Source organism: Lithobates pipiens, unplaced genomic scaffold (assembly GCF_037356315.1).
Source record: "Lithobates pipiens isolate NorthernLeopardFrog02 unplaced genomic scaffold, aLitPip1_a1.2 Scaffold_13, whole genome shotgun sequence".
Classification (NCBI taxonomy): Eukaryota; Metazoa; Chordata; class Amphibia; order Anura; family Ranidae; genus Lithobates; species Lithobates pipiens.
Genome location: NW_027507718.1, coordinates 355,773,992 through 355,791,090, shown reverse-complemented (window position 1 = coordinate 355,791,090; position 17,099 = coordinate 355,773,992). Strand labels below are relative to the sequence as shown.

Genomic DNA, 17,099 nt, shown 5'->3' with positions numbered 1-17,099 from the left:
TTTTTGGTAAAAAAAATAGCAATAAGTGATTATTAATTGGTTTACGCAAAAATTATAGCATCTACAAAATACAGGATAGTTTTATGGCATTTTTATTAATATTTATTTTTTTTTTACTAATAATGGCGACGATCAGCGATTTTTATTGTGACTGCAACATTATTGCGGACCCATTATTGCAGATTACTGTAAAAATGCCACTGGCTGTGAAGGGGTTAACCACTAGGGGGCGGGGAGGTGTTAAGTGTGTCCTATGTTTCTGGGGGATGGGCTGTGTATGACATGACATTGATCGCTGCTCCCGATGACAGGGAGCAGACGATCAGTGTCCTGTCATTATGCAGAATGGAGAGATGCTGTTTACATTGGTATTTCCCGTTCTTCAGCTCCGTGAAAAGATTGCGGGTATCCCCACAGCGATCGAGTCCGCAGGTCCCGCGGGCATGGCCACGGAGCTCACGGCAGGCTGACAATGGTTGGCAAGTGGTTAAACTCATGCATTGTCTCTAGTAGCTTATGCTCCTAAATTATTGCATGATTGCTCTACAGCATAAAATTAATTTATGGCTCCTGACAGTAAACAATGTTTATGCCTGGGCCTGTTGCATTTTTTTTCTATTTGCAAACTTGTTCGGTATCTCTGAATATATTTAAAAAGCTCATGTGCAGTTTCCTTTAAGCTGGATATACAGTCAAAATACAGTTCCTTAAAGTATTCATACCCCTTTTTTTCCACATTTTGTCATGTTACAACCAAAAACGTAATGTATTTTATTGAGATTTTATGTAATAGGCCAACACAAAGTGGCATATATTGTGAAGTGGAAGAAAAATGATAAATGTTTTTCAAAATGTGTGTGAAAAGTGTGGCGTGTATTTGTATTCAGCCCCCTTTACTCTGATACCCCTAACTAAAATCTAGTGGAACCAATTGCCTTCAGAAGTCACCTAATTAGTAAATAGAGTTTACTTATGTGTAATTTAATCTCAGTATAAATAAAGCTGCTCTGTGAAGCCTTCAGAGGATTATTATAGAACCATAATGAACAAACAGGAGCATGAAGGCCAAGGAACATACCAGACAGGCCAGGGATACATTTGTGGAGAAATTTAAAGCAGGGTTAGGTTTTAAAAATAATCCAAAGCTTTGAACATCTCACAAAACACCATCCAATCCATCATCTGGAAATGTAAAGAGTATGGCACAACTGCAAACCTACCAAGACATGGCCGTCCACCTAAACTCAAAGGCCGGGCAAGGAGAGCATTAATCAGAGAAGCAGCCAAGAGGCCCATGGTAACTCTGGAAGAGCTGCAGAGATCCACAGCTCAGGTGGAAGAATCTGTCCACAGGACAACTATTAGTCGTGTACTCAACAAACTGGTGTTTATGGAAGAATGGCAAGAAGAAAGCCATCATTGAAAGAGTCATAAGAATTCCAGATTTGTGGACTGTGTACAATAGACCTTTTCTTTTCTGATAATGTATTGAGTCTAAGTTTGTTATTTCCATTAGGTTCACATACAGGAGATGATTAGCAACAAAGTAATTTTGAAATAAAAGTTTACTGTGTACTGTGTGGTAATGCAGCAAAGCTTTCAACAACTTTCTTTTATCAAATACGCATTACTTTCTTGAACCTAAACACAGCTCTTTACCTTGCTTTTTGTTTTACAGGTTATTTTGATCATGAAGCTGGACAAGGATCTTGTGAAAACAAGTACTGTGGCCTTGGAAGACATTGTGTAATTAACCAAGAGAACAGACAAGCAGAGTGTGCATGTATGGAGCACTGTAAACCTCATTATAAGCCCGTCTGTGGCTCAGATGGAGAGTTCTATGAAAATCACTGTGAAGTTCACAGAGCGGCTTGTCATAAAAAGCAAAAAATATTTATGGTTCACAATGAAGATTGTTTTCTTAAAGGTAAGCTAATAAGGCTTCACTTGGTTAAAAGATTTACATAAACTGATGCATTACTAAATGTTTCTAGTACTTTAATTTGAGCTATGTCTTCAAGGTATATCTAAAGCCAATGTTTTTGAGTAGAATAGAAAATATTTAAACCCTTTGTTAGATTTTTTTTTTTCGCTGTCTGTGACAAATGAGGAGAAATCCTCCCGGTGTCCTGATTGGAAGATGTAGATATAAGATATAGATATAAGATATAGCCAAAGGACAAAACAGGCAAAACAATAAATAAAAAAATGATTGCCTACTGAAAGATATAACTCTTCCACCAAAGGGTGCTATTACCCATCTTGCAAGAATATATATACATAAGCAGAGATAGAGAGCAGTATTCCCAACATAAAAAGGTTCTCTTTATTTCATCTTCTGTTTAAAAAAAATCCAAAGCAGAACTACTGTATACCACCATATACATATATTACTTTCCTACAATTACAAGACATGATATAATGTAGCAAATTCTGAGCTATCAATAACCAAAATATGACAAATAAAATAAAGTAATTACGTACCCTTCTGTGAACCAAAGACATTATAACATGTATTACAGTATGTAACACAACAAAAAATATTGTTTAACACTCAAATGTTGCCAGGCATAAAATTATATCTCATACTAATAATTATTTAAAGGGAGGAGAGAAAAATATATTTGATTGTTTAAATATTTGCAAATAATACAACAGACACAGTACAATTTTAATAATAACAAGCCTCTTCTATGGATGTAACAGACCCTGTTTAAACACAGACCTTTTTACAGAAGAGCAGCAGCAGTGCATGTTTTAATTGCTTGCTGCCAGAAATGTTTTCTGATGTCCAACTAGCAGTGGTAAGGAATTTGACTCTGCAGGAAGTGCAGAGCTGCACCCAGGAAGACCTTGTAGGATGAGAATATGGGATTTACTAAAGGCAAATGCTCACTTTGCAGGAAAAAAAAAGTGTCTATGTGCCTTTTGTAAATCAACTCTAATGCTGTGGATAAAATTGCAGGAGGTATAAACTGACAATGAACAATCTTCAGGGTATCCTTTAACCAGGACCCTACATATCAAAATATCTTGGAAATCCTTGCATGTAGAGAATATGGTTTGGATTTACTAATGGTAGATAGACTGTTAAATTTGCAAGGGATTTTTTCCTTAGCTTAGCGATTGAGGTGAAGCTCTACTGACTTCCATCACCCAATCACGTGTAAACAAAAATACTGTAGCATAAAGGTACCACCACACACTCTGTTCAACTCAGCATTAGGTAAATGAAAGACAGGCTACAGCTTAAATCCTTGTACATTGGTCACGCTCCGCTAAGATATTTCACCAAGTTGAACTTAATTATAGAGGTCCTGGGGATTAGAGATGAACCCTGTCTTTCATTTACCTTACACTGGAATTGAATTAAGTGTGTGGCGGTACCTGTATTCTATATTATATCTTGGAGCAGGATGTGCTCCATCTCTGCCAGCAAACCTGGGAGACAGATACTGCATGCTTGGATCGACGCCAATCCGTTATGGTATTTGGAAGCAAAAATACAGTTTTCTTTGTCTTTTCCTTGCATGTAATTAGGTATTCATCAAAAAGTGAACAGTCTATTTGCCTTTAGTAAATAAAGCCTTGATAAAATGAATAAAGTCAAATCAGGCATACAATGACATTGAAGAATCACCAGGACTTGCGAGGAGCCTACATGACACATATCTATATTTAAATAAAGTATTGTCTCAATCCAAAGGACCAAAAATATGCAAAGTAGAGCCTGGTGGTAGTAGAGAATTCCTTTTTTCAATTATAGTTTTCACTGCACATATTTTTTTGCTCATTGAATAGGTACATTTAAACCAACATTTTTCTGAAACTTTTTTTTTTTTTAGCTTAGGATAAAATAGGAAATAGTCATTTTCTTTTCTAGTGAAGGCGCCACCTGGATACAGATTGCAAGGAGAAAAGATCCCAGGCAGTAATGCCAACACTTGTTTTAAGAGAATGGGAAATTACCTTTCCTTCTTGTATCCATGACTCAGTGATTTCCATTTTTCTGGTATCCTTGACCCCAACATATTTCTTTTCACTTCCTGTCTTAGATACTGGTGTCCTATTTTATCCAAAACATTTTTACGTTTAAGGAGATGTTAGTAGTCCAATTAATCATGTAATTAATCATGTATTGTAGACAGCATTCTGAAGCAGGAATTAACAATGCTTGCAATTCATTCTTACCAACATTTTTGTTGTATTTTACTGATAAATAAGTTAAGACTTCCTATTTTGTGGTCACATCAAGTGATAATACATCATCCACTGACAGTTTTTGGTAGCCTATTAAGTTTAATTACCTCCCGCCTGCACTATAGCCAACAAATGACTACAACACTTCTCTCCAGTTTTGGGAGGATGCCCCTGGACGTGCTCCCGTGTGTGCCCCCCACATGCCCCCTGTGGCACATATAAAGTGCACTCTGTGACCACTGTGTGCTCTGGACACAGCATTTACAGATCAGGGTAAATGGCCAATCACAGTGGCCCTTTACCACATGGTCAGTTGTGACCAATCACAGCTGTCACAATGTAAACAGACTTTGTCAGTCATATTAGCTCTCTTTTGAGGGGCACAGTGAGTACAGCATTTACACTAATAATCAGTACCCTGATTATCAGTGCAGCCCCATCAGTACCCATAAGTTCAATCCCATCAGTGCAGCTTATCAGAGCTCATCAGTGCCCAGCAGTGCTGCCTCATTGGTGCAACCTTGTCAGTGCCTCCTCAACAGTGCCCATCAGTGCAGCTTGTAAGTGCCCATTAGTGCCGCCCCATCAGTGCAGCCTTATCAGTGCCCATTAATGCAGCCTTACCAGTGCACATCAGTGAAGAAAAAAAATGACTTATTTGAAAAATTGTATAACAGAAGCTAAGAAAAACATTTATTATTCAAACTTTTCAGGCTGTTATCATTTATTTAGCAAACAACGTGGTGATTAAATACCACCAAAAGAAAGCTCTATCTGCCTCACATAAAGATAAAAATGTCATTTGAGTACAGAGTTGTATGACTGAGTAATGGTCATTCAAAACATAACAGCATTGAACACTGAAAATTGCCCTGGGCAGAAAGGGGGTGAAAATACCCGGTATTGAAAAGGTTGAATACATATCTACTTTTAATTATAGATGATACATCTACACACTATTATACAGTATGTGACATATGTACTGTACATAACATTACTCTATGCATATATAAAACATATCTGAATACTGTTAAATATGACAAATCAGCATATTGTACAACACATGTGATATATTTGCATACCATGTGTGTAAAGTATGAAAGGGCAAAAAACAAAAGATATGACTTGCCACCTATAATCCCAAGTGTGAAAAAAGGAGTACTCAATTTTATAAAAAAATACCAAAATGTATTAAACATAGTTAAAATCTCATAAAAGCATTTCCAAAATATGTGCAAAAACTTGGGTATAATAATACCCCATAGTAGAATTGCTGAGGTGTACATATATGCAGACAGACCTAAATGAATGGCCCACTTCAAATGAATCTAGTGGTATGGATAAGGATGAGAATCAGTTTTGTCAATATTCCTATCGCACACATTCCTGGAAAGTATGGCTCTTAAAATGGTGGGTGCTGCAGCGATTACCAGCTGGGTCCTGGAAACATCAAACAAACATATTTGCCAGCACACCATGGATCAACAATTTCCGCCCAAAGGTTTCTTTTATTGAAAGAGATCACATCACAGAGATAAGTGCAACGTTTCGTATCACAGAGATAAGTGCAACGATTCGGAGCTGCACAGGGCCCCTTTGTCAGGCATATGATGAAGCGCAACAGTGTTAAAGCAGAATATAAATAAATCAGCCACCAATCAGAACATGCACAAACTCAAAAAAACTGTAACTTATAGTTTCATAGTTAGTTAGGTTGAATAAAGACACCAGTCCATTCAGTTCAACCTGAGTGAGTGTCTACAATTGTCCCTATCCCTGTACATTGCACACTCACATTGGTCCCTACCCTCAAGGAGCCCACAATCCAAGGTCCCCATTCATATACTAGGGCCAATTTTTGGACAGAGGCCAATTAACCTACCTGCATGTCTTTGGATTGTGGGAGGAAACCAGAGTACCCGGAGGAAACCCACGCAGGCACAGGGAGAACATGCAAACTCCAGGCAGGTAGTGTCGTGGTTGAGATTTGAACCAGTGACCCTTCTTCCTGCTAGGTGAGAGTGCTAACCACTACACCACTGTGCTGCCCACTTCCCCACCCTGTGATGTCAGAATCCTTCCAAAAATCTTTAAAAACTCAAAGGCAACAAAGTTACATAAGGCAGACAAAGTGATAAATTCCTAATACTGTGGAATGTGCCTGCATGTATAGCATCAGTGTATGTGCACTAGATCGGGCTAGATGCGCCAGATCAAAAACCAGTAGCCACTAGGACCCTAGAGCCTCAGGAGCTCTGGGCACCAATCACGGCATGGCATGTGCGCCGTGCATGCGCAAGGTGCTCATAGCAACAGGGTGATGGGAGGAAGCCTATCTACGGGGCCGCCATTGCCACATAAACCCATAATGCATGACCGGCACAGCGTTAGGTATACAGAAGTGCAGAACAAAGTGTACTGTAAGTGTGTAAGAGCTTGGCTAGGAAAGGCGAGAGACTAAAGAAGAGTGATAAAAGAACCGAGAAAAGGTGAGATGATATGAAATCAAAAAAGAGATAAATAAAATAAAAATAGAAGAAGAAATAACGAAAAGGGAAAAAATAGGAAAGGGAAATGGGGAGAAAACAAAAGCAGGAAAAAGAAAGAAAAAAGCGCTGAGAGAAAGAAAAGCAGAGGAAAAAATATGATAAAGCACAAAAGTCAGAGATGGGGGAGAAAAAGAAGAAAAAGAAAGATAGAAAGGAAAAAGGAAAAAAAAACAAACAAAAAAAATAAATAAGGATAAAATGGTAGAGCGTAAAAAGGGGGGGGGGGGAGAAAAAAGGAAAGAAAAACAAGAAAGAAACAAGCAAAAAAAAAATCAAATTAAAAATAAATATAAATAAACATGAAAATAAAAATAAAGAAAAAAGTAAAGACAAAAATAAATAAAAATAATAATAAAAAATATATATAAAATAAAAAATAAACAAAAATACAAACAAAATAAAATAAATAACAATAAGCAGGAACAGAAGTGACAAAATAATAATAAATAAATAAATAAATAAATAAATAAATAAACACTAACAATAATAAATAAAGGAGAATATGGGAGGGGAAGAGTGGGATGCAAATGCAGGAAAGGGAAGGAACAAACTCCCAGACAATCAAGCAAGAGTACCAATCATAATCCAGCCACATTGAGCAACACCCAATCCATACACTCCCACCAATCAAATCCAACATCCATCCCAACTTCACCTGCAACACACCACAAGCAAAGGCAATGGTCCACATACTACATAGCTGGAGAAAGAAAAAGTGAGAAAAGGGAGGAAAGACAGTGATGATGCAGTAATAGATAGTTATCCTCGCGCCAAAATGGTTCAAAGAATTGGTTATAAAACTATGGTTGCAGCAAGAACACCGATAGGAGCATAAAACCCTCCCCTAAATTGGTGATATATAGTGTATAAGTGGTGTTGCGCTCCACAAAACTTAAAATAAATAAATCAATGCTAGTAAACAAAATCTATGTAAAGCTATTGGAACCGTGTTCCTTTAAATCTACACACTCTTAAAAAATAAATAAATATAAATAACTCCAACTAAAGTGCATATAGTGATAATCCTACTAGGATAAAGTATATAAATATATACGAATAAAATCAATAATTGCAAACTTCCAACTATAAAGTGCATATGGTGAGTGTGATTGCACCAAATAACATCAAAATACCTTAAAAGATGTAAATATATAAAAAATATTCAAAACAAGCTTCCAAATATAAAGTGCATATAGTGAGTGTGATTGCACTAAATTGCATCAACATCCATACAGTGCATAAAGTGAAAAAATGGAAAAATGGAAAAAATGGTGAAAAAATGGTTTTTGAACCAGTTGAAGAAAGTCCAAAAAAATTAATTAATAAAATATTTCTTATATTGAAAATACATGCAGTATGTGAGTTCACACTGTGCAGCAACAAAGAATGGACTTGTGAAAAAATAAAACATCAATTAGTGATTCCACCGGTGATCTTTGTGTATCTTCAAAGCCAGGTGCTTCCACACTGAGTGCAATGGCTACCTTACCTCCCTGCTGTAAGGTAAACAGCAAAACAATCTCCCACTTCCAGCAAATAATGATGCTATCAATTGGTATAGGAACTGCAGATCATCTTTCTTAGGTTCTCAGCCATACACCACAGACCAATTCCATATAGGAGACAGAAAAGGGGGGACTCCAATAGTGAAGTATGTAAACACAAGCTTTAATATATAAAGGACCTAGTCCTAGGTACTCACATTTAAATAAAACAATCACAGGCAACAAGTGTACAGCGTAAAAACGAACGGACTCAGCGCTCGTACCCCGGACGTCACTTCCGGTATCCTCCTCATCCAATCCTACGCGTATCGTCACTAGTCATGTGACTTCATCAGGGATCATGCGCCCGTCACTGAGCTGACCTTGTGACACACCCTTAAATCCCTTCTGCTGGGGAACAGACCAGTCCAGGCTCCCAGACTATGGTCAATTATTTCACCTGTCTTTATACCGATACTTCATGTATCATCAAATGCCAAAAAATGTAAATAGGGAAAATGGGAACAAAATATACAAAGGGAAAATGCAAGGGCAAACAAATGCAAACCTGGAACAACTTGGTACAAGGGACCTCATTGATCTTAACTGAGAGGATACAGCTTCCTAGTACAATGCAGATGAAGAGGACATGTCTCTAAAGAGCATTATGTCTCTAAGCTTTATACATATGTGTAATGTATTATGAAGCTCCTCTTCTTAACTCTGCTTTAGTATTTTGTGGTATTTGCCATAGAAAAAATAAATAAAAATATGTGATAGCAGTAGTTGTTCCTGTCTCTTCCAAGTATTCTACGCCCATGTAGATGTTTCAAGGTAATGTATATCCTAGATAAATGACCCTGGTTCTACGTAAGTAGAAGAGGTAGCTATGTCTGTACTTTAAGTACTCCAGGAATGTAGTCCCTTTATTAGCACAAAAACTATTTTTTTTTATTTAGCAATGCCAGTAAAATAACGATTTAATAAAATAAATGTAAACACTATTAAAAAGTATTGAAGCTGTTAAGAAAATTAATAGAAAAAAGGAAACAATCTATTTTTTTTTTATAATGTATTAAGCTGGTAAATCCAATTTATTAAATCCCAATTGAATGTTTTTTTTTGCATATTTAACAGCTGAATTATGTGTTTAGTACAGAATTGTATTTACTAGTGTTCCTTGAAAAAAGGAGAAAATTATTAAAGAATATCTCCTTTAATGATATGAACAAATTATGCTGACCTGTTACATAGTGAAATTGGCTGTACCTGGTACAGGAAGGACTAACACACAATTCCAGCTTCAGTATTATCACTCAGAATTTCAATTCCGGCTGTAAGCCTTGATAAAGCCCATGGGTATATTTAAGATCAAGTTAAAGTTTAATAATGACAGCTATTCAAAACCCACTAAGATAAGTGTCGAGTGTAATTCTATTGATTGGCAAGAAAAAACATCTTGGATGGATGCAAAATACATTCTACTATCTGGGGAATAAAAGAAATGTCTATTTTTTAATACCTTCTAATTTTCTTATGTAGCCCAAGTTTTAAATCCCCGAAGCATGACTTAGGGTAGAAATGTAATGTCAACATTCTTTTAAGCTATCATTCCTAAGACATTTTAATGTAACTAGCTGTTTTATCCAAGAAATGTGTATACTTTAGGGTCTCTGGTGGATTCAATAATCATGAAATTTGGAGAAATGCAGTGTTTCGCCAAATCAATTTTGATTTGTAATATTGTGCATGTACAAATTATATGTGCGTACACTACCTACATTTCATTGTTGTTATCTCATTGTTGATTAGGTTTGGGTGAATCTGACTGGGTTTGATTTGCAGGGAGTTCATTTCTCTTTGAAATTTTTCAAAACGTAAACATAGCAATTAAACTCATTCAAGTCTATAGGGGGTGAATTTTGACACTAAATTCTGGTCATATTCAAGAATGATAGGCAGGCAGATCCGCCAACAACAAAGGCTAACTGCTTAATGCCTGTTCTTACCTGCATTGCTAGGTAAATACCTGCATTACCAGGTGGCCCGGCCCTTACCTATTTAAGAACTGTCAAAAAGCAGAGCAGGCATTTGGTGGTTAGAGGTTGGTGTTTTTTTGATTTTTTTTAATAAAGGAATTGTCAAAAACTGCCTCCTGTCTTTATTTATTTTTTACACTTTTTTGGTGAATGGGTAGGGGTACAATGTACCCCATACTCATTCACATAGGGAGGGGGCTGGGTTCTTGGGGTCCCCTTGTTAAATGGGCCTTAGATTCACATAAATCTCCTGCCTGCAAATCCCCACAACCACAGCCCAAGGTTGTCAGGAAGAGGGCATGTTGATGGGGAAAAGGTGCTTTAGCATGGGGGGCAGATAAGGGTTTAATATGGATTTTTGGGGGGGGGGGCACATGAAGGGCCTAGTGTGGATTGGCACACCATTTTGTTTACATTTTTGTATTGCTGGCAATGGTATTGTTATTCATAGCCATGAAGGGGTTCTCACAATTTTCTAATACAGTAGAACTTTGGATCAAGAAGGTTAATTCCTCTCTTCAATTAGAAAGATTTACTTATCGGAAATGGGATTGCCTGCAATTTTCTTTTTTTTAAATGTGGGAACCCGGTTGAAAATGCCACTGTAGCACCTGTGGAACTGTTACAAGACAGACTTCTATCACATAATGACCTTAACTTGATGAACCACTATTAATCCATACGTTTCTAATCAATATGTGATTTCCATAGGTTTCTGAAACATTTAAAAATGTTATGGAACAGAAATGGTTAGATTCCATTTTATTTTCTAATTGTATCTTGCAATGCTGATGGCGAAATAAGAGGTGAAACTGCAAGTTCAAGTGTGATGACATTTTGCGGTCATCACTAGTGAAGTACCAGGCCTTTTTTTTCACTGCTCAAATGTAATCAAAGTAAAAACAACACTCTGTGTTGATGGACATAAGGTTATTTCAAAGCTCTTAGGGCCAGAGGAGGTATAAGAATGGGGAATTTACAGTATGTGCAATTTACTTGTATTTTGTTCCTGTGACATCTCTGCAATGATAAATCAATTATACACTTCCTTATTAACACGGCAGCTAAAAAGGAAGTACACTATATTGCTTGTTTTTACATTAATTATGTCACAGGATGAGAGTGATAGATATGGGGTCATCATTATCTATCAGGTGAGTAGAATTCAGCTTGTAAGTCAGAAGCCTATACTCTTTGTATGCAGGTTTCTTCCATGAAGTATAGGGGCTGCTGTATACTGCTGTTACTAAACCGTAATGGGGTCTTAACCAGTTAGATAATACATCAAGCCAATTGAGCATTAGACTATAAGGGTCTCAACTCTGCTAGTTCAATAAGGAAGATCATTTTTATATTACTCACTCATCTTTTTAACAGGATTCAATGTAAATGTTCAAAAAGGTAGATCACTAGACCAGGATTGTGGCTGTAGATTGAGTAATCTGATAGTTTAGCAAATTTTTCATTATTCACTCATCTCTACTGAATATTTATTTTGATTTCTTTAGAACATTATAATACAATTTCCCCATTTCAGTTTAAAATTGTATTCTATCAATACATTTATACTGCAGAGACAGCTGACAGAATGACATTGATTAAAAAGAAAATCACAGAAGCACTGAGCTATAGCAAGATTGACCTAATTTATTCTATCCTTCATATTTACCCTTTCAACTAATAGTTTGTAGAGCTACCATATTATTTCTTTGGCATACAACTGAAGGGAAAAGCACAGCTTAACTAAATTAGCAGTGACTATGTTGTTTATTCTTCGCTGCCTGGTGGTTAATACCATAAAAAAGTAATAAAGCTGTTTCAGATCATTCTTTTCTGTAATCTTAAACACATGCATGTAACTATGCAAACAGATTGTCAGGAACCATGAATTGGATGAAGACAGAAAATGCAGTAAAAATCAAAAATTTTAATAAAATGGAAAAAATTGTACAAATAGTAAACGCAGTCAAAACATAGCTGGGGTTCGGTAGCCAAAGGGGGTAGTCAAAACAAGACAGTGAATCAGGAAGCCAGAGATCACCATAGTCAGAGGCAGCAGACAGGATAAGGAACCAGAAGGGATGTCAGCCAGAAAAGTCTTCAAAAGTAACACAGCAGAGAGTCTCCAGATCTTTTGACCAAGGCAAAGGCATGGAAGGAATGAACCAGGCAGTTTAAATAGCCAGAAGGAGCTGGCTGTAGGCTGGACTGTGGAAGGGTGAGTGCTGGCAATTAATGTGTAGCTGAGCAACCTGAGCAATGAGAAGGGAGGGCTGGCCCAACCCTGACAGTACACCCTCCTCAATGATCCCTCCCCTTTGGAGGACCACCGAGTTTGAGGGGAAAATATCTATAGAAAGCACAGAGGAGGACAGGAACATGTACGTTCGAGGAAGAGACCCAAGAGCGTTCCTCCGGACCATACCCTTTCCAATGAACCAAGTACTGTATGCGCCCATGAAACCTAGAAGAGTCAATGATTGATTGTATCTCATACTCTTCATGGTTCTCCACCTGAACTGGGAGAGGAAGTGGGGCCGAGGTGTGGGGTGGAGCGCTTGCACACCAAAGGTTTTAATAAGGAGACATGGAATACATTCTAAATACAAATGTTAGAAGGAAGGTCTAATGTGTAAGTTACTGGGTTGATCGTATGGAGAATACGGAAAGGCCCAATAAACCATGGTGCCAGTTTTAGTTAAGAAACATGGAGTCAGAAGTTACAAGATGACAGCCAGGCCCTCTCCCCAACCTGATAGCAAGCAGCAGGTAGGCATCTCCGGTCAGCATGAAGTCTGTACCTATCACTGGCACGTCGCAGAGACTCTTGAACCTGCACCCTAGTGGAATGAGGATCATATAGATGCTCTTCTAATGCAGAAATTCTTTGAGGAACAAATGAGTCAGGCAACATGGATGGTTGGAAACCATAATTCGCCATACATGGAGACAATCAGGAAGCGGTATTGACAGTACTATTGTGAGAAAACTCTGCCCAAGGTAAAAGGTCTGACCAGTCGTTATGGTGGTCAGAAATATAGCAACATAGAAACTGTTCCAAGGCTTTGTTGGCTCGTTCTGCGGCCCCATTGGCCTGCGGGTGATACACACAGGTGAAGGAAAGCTGAATTCCCAATTGTGCACAAAAGGCTCACCAAAAGCTGGATATAAACTGGCTACCCCTGTCGGAGATAATAACCTTGGGTAGCCCATGTAACCGAAAAATCTCATGAGCAAAAATGGATGCCAGTTCTTTGGATTTAGGCAATTTCTTTAGTGGAATACAATGTGACATTTTCGAGAACCAGTCATCCACCATAAGAATAACTGTTTTACTGTGGGAGTTGGGTAACTGATCAATAAAATCCATAGACAGGTGGGACCAAGGCCTGTCTCCATTGGGTATGGGTTGTAGGAGGCCCACTGGAAGGTATTGTGGTGTCTTACTGTGAACACACACACGAAACAAGCAGCTAGGAAGGTGGTTACATCAGTGCAGAGACTAGGACAAGAATTGAAATAGCCCAAGGTGTCTTATCCAGCTAAACAACTGTAAATACTTGAGCAAGGATTATAGCAGTTATTGCAAAATTATTTGTACATAATCCAAAAAATTGTGTTTTCCATCTTTTGGGTTCCATACAATTTTTTATTTTTTTTTTACAATAACAGCTATAATCTCTGCTCAAGTATTTACAGTTTTGCTGTATATGACACCTTGGATTGATTTTATGTGAACAGATACAAAGTTATTCAGACATTTTTATATATTATTATTTTTTTTATTCACCTTGGCCATTTTTTATTGTTTATATAGGACTTATATGTGTAAGTAAACTATGCATTTTAATGTCTCAAGTGGTGGGATTTTTTTAATTTTGTTGTTGGATATAATGTTTCTTACTGCAAGGGTCTGACCACCATTCAGACTAGAGAACCACAACCGTGGTGTTCTTCTTTAACCACTACAATACAGGGCACTTTCACCCCCTTCCTTCCCAGCCCAATTTTCAGCTTTCAGCGCTCTAGCGCTTTCAGTGACAATTGTGCGGTCATGCTACACTGTACCCAAATGAAATTGTTATCATTTTGTTCGCACAAATAGAGCTTTATTTTGGTGGTATTTATTCACGACTCCGTTTTTTTTTTTTTTTGCGATATAAGCGCAAAAAAAGCGGAAATTTGGAAAAAAAACAATATTTTCTTTTTTCTATTTGAAAAGAAATCCAATAAAATCAAATTTTGTCATAAATTTAAGCCAAAATGTATTCTGCTACATGTTTTTGGTAAAAAAAAATCCGTTAAGTGTATAATAATTGGTTTGTGTGATCACGGACATATGTACGCAAATGATCATGTACATATGTGTGCAGGTGATCACGTACATATGTGTGCAGATAATCATTGGGACATGTGATTTTAGTGGGACATATGTGGGGGACATGTTTTTATTATTAAGGACATGTGTTTTTATTATTTGGGGACATGTATGTTTTGGGGACATGTGTGTTTTGGGGACATATGTGGGGACTGTGTTTGTACTGTGTGGTGTGTTGTGTGTTTACACTACACTGATGATCAGTGAGTAAAAAGCTGTAAAAAGCAGCCCATACTCACTGATCATCAGCCGGCTGCAGCGTTCTGCTCTCCTCTCCTCAGCGGTGACTTCCGTGTGAGGAGAGGAGAGCCGATTGCCTAGCAACCGGCTGTTTGTTTACATCACATGACGGCCGCGATTGGACACGGCCGTCATGTGATCAGGAGGGCCAATCACAGAGCCCTCCTGCCGATCTGAGATGTGCCGTGTCCGGGTGACACGAGCACATCGGGATCGCGCCGCTGCGCGGGCACGCGCGCGCGCGATCCCGCTACTCCTGAATGACGTTCCTGAACGTCCTATCAGGAGTAGACGGCTCCCACCCGGCCGTATATATGCATTGGCCGGGTGGGAAGTGGTTAAAGAAGAAAAACAGATGACATAACATTTGTTTCTAAAACACAATATTAAAACTGTTACTTGTAACCTAAGATATCATCCATTGTCCATCAGTTGCCCAGACATTACTGCTGCCATTTGTGACCACCCCCCATGTCTGAAGACCTAACATTTATGTATAAGGCTAAATCTAAATAGTTACATGTAATCTACTTCAAATTAAAAAAAAAACATGTTTGTATTGTAATGTGTTATGAATACTATTATTTCACATTTAGCTATATCTGATAAGAGCAGCAGGAAGTATAGATTTTAATAGATGGGGATTTAGTAAAGCATGTATTATGTATTATTTAGTAAAGCATGTATTATGTATTTTTATAGTTTGTATAATAACGTGTCTGGAATTAAAACATGTTTAAAAGACATATACACAATATATACAGTAAAGGTGTTTTATCCAAACCAGGCAGGTACTTACATAGGTTTAGTTTATATTGCTAATAAACAGAATATAAAAAAAAAAAAAAAATTAAAAGCATGCTGTAAAAGTCTGTTATGTGCTTTCTCACGTGTGTGTTGTTACTCTCAGCCAGATGAGCGGATTTACTTCGATTTTTTAATAAGAATTAATGGAAATTAAAGAGGATTTAGAGTGATGGCAGATGGCTAGAGGATTTTGTGGAGGTGTCATGCATTTGTGAGAAGAGCAATATCAACCTCTGGCTCTAAACAAAATGTTAGCTGAGAAGAAAACAGGCACTTTTTACTTTTCTAAAACCTCGAAAAAAAGTTGTTTTTTTATTATTTTTTTATGACGTTTTAATGAAGATGGATGCTGAGATTCTCATCCATTGTCAACTTATGAGGCACAGTCACTGTATAGTGTATTAAAAAGCCACACTAAGTAAATAGCAAAATCACTCAGAACACATTGCCTAATATACTGTATTCATGCTTTTGGGTAACAGTGAGAAAACCAATTAAAATTTAGTCTGGTTCTGATTTGAGCAGACTAGACCCAAAATATGGCTGGTCATAGGCTTGATGGGGAGGTTTTGGCCAAGGCAAGGTGATATTATCACAGCTAAATGTGACAGCTTCCTGCTCAGGCTCCTATTTGTTAGGAACCTGGCAGTCACCAGTACCTCAACAACCAATGATTCATCACCACTCGGCCCATTCAGCTGCCAGGTGAATATAGATAAAGGTGTGGGGATAGTGTAAAAAAAGGATGTGTAGCCCCCCCAAAATGTATACCAGCCCTTTAGGTCTTGTATGGATTTTAAGGGGAACTGTACAAAAAGAAAACAAAACAAATGGCATGAGATCCTTCCCCCAAAAAATACTAGGCCCTTAATGTCTGGTATGGGTTTTAACCACTTCCCGCCCCCGTATAGTAAAATGGCGGTGGCTCGGGATGCACTCTCATTCTGGGATGTCATATATTGGCGCCACAGAACAGACCACTCTTGTGTGCCCATGAGGGCACGCAGCGCGGTGATCATGGCTGTACCGGGTTCCTAGGACATGGTGTGACCCCAATATCTGTAAAGAGCTGATGAAATGGCCCTTTACCTGTGTGACCGTCTGTGTCTAATCACATGTGAACAAGGAAGGGCCATTTATCAGCTCTCCTCGCCTCACACTGACAGAGTGTGAGGCGAGGAGAGCCAATCAGCAGCATTTCCTCACAGGGGAGACATGTACAGGCATGATGATCAGTACCCTGATTACAGCAGAGCCCCAGCAGTGCCAATTAGTGACACTTATCAGTGCCCATAAGTGCTGTCAGTCAGTGCTGCCTTTCAGTGCCCCTAAGTGCCTGCTCATCAATGCCCCTTCAGTGCTGCCCATCAGTGCTGCTCATTAGTGCTGCCCACCAGTGCCC

General features: G+C 38.1%; 1 protein-coding gene across 4 annotated transcripts in view; it reads left to right on the top strand.

Annotated features, from left to right (window-relative positions):
• The window catches only part of FSTL5 (follistatin like 5), an 808,279-nt gene that overhangs the window by 364,050 nt on the left and 427,130 nt on the right, over positions 1-17,099 (top strand). For all 4 annotated transcript variants that reach the window (XM_077477144.1, XM_077477141.1, XM_077477142.1 and 1 more), the window contains exon 4: positions 1,679-1,927. In XM_077477144.1, coding sequence (XP_077333270.1) covers positions 1,679-1,927 — 249 coding nt within the window. The remainder of the gene's footprint in view (positions 1-1,678; positions 1,928-17,099) is intronic.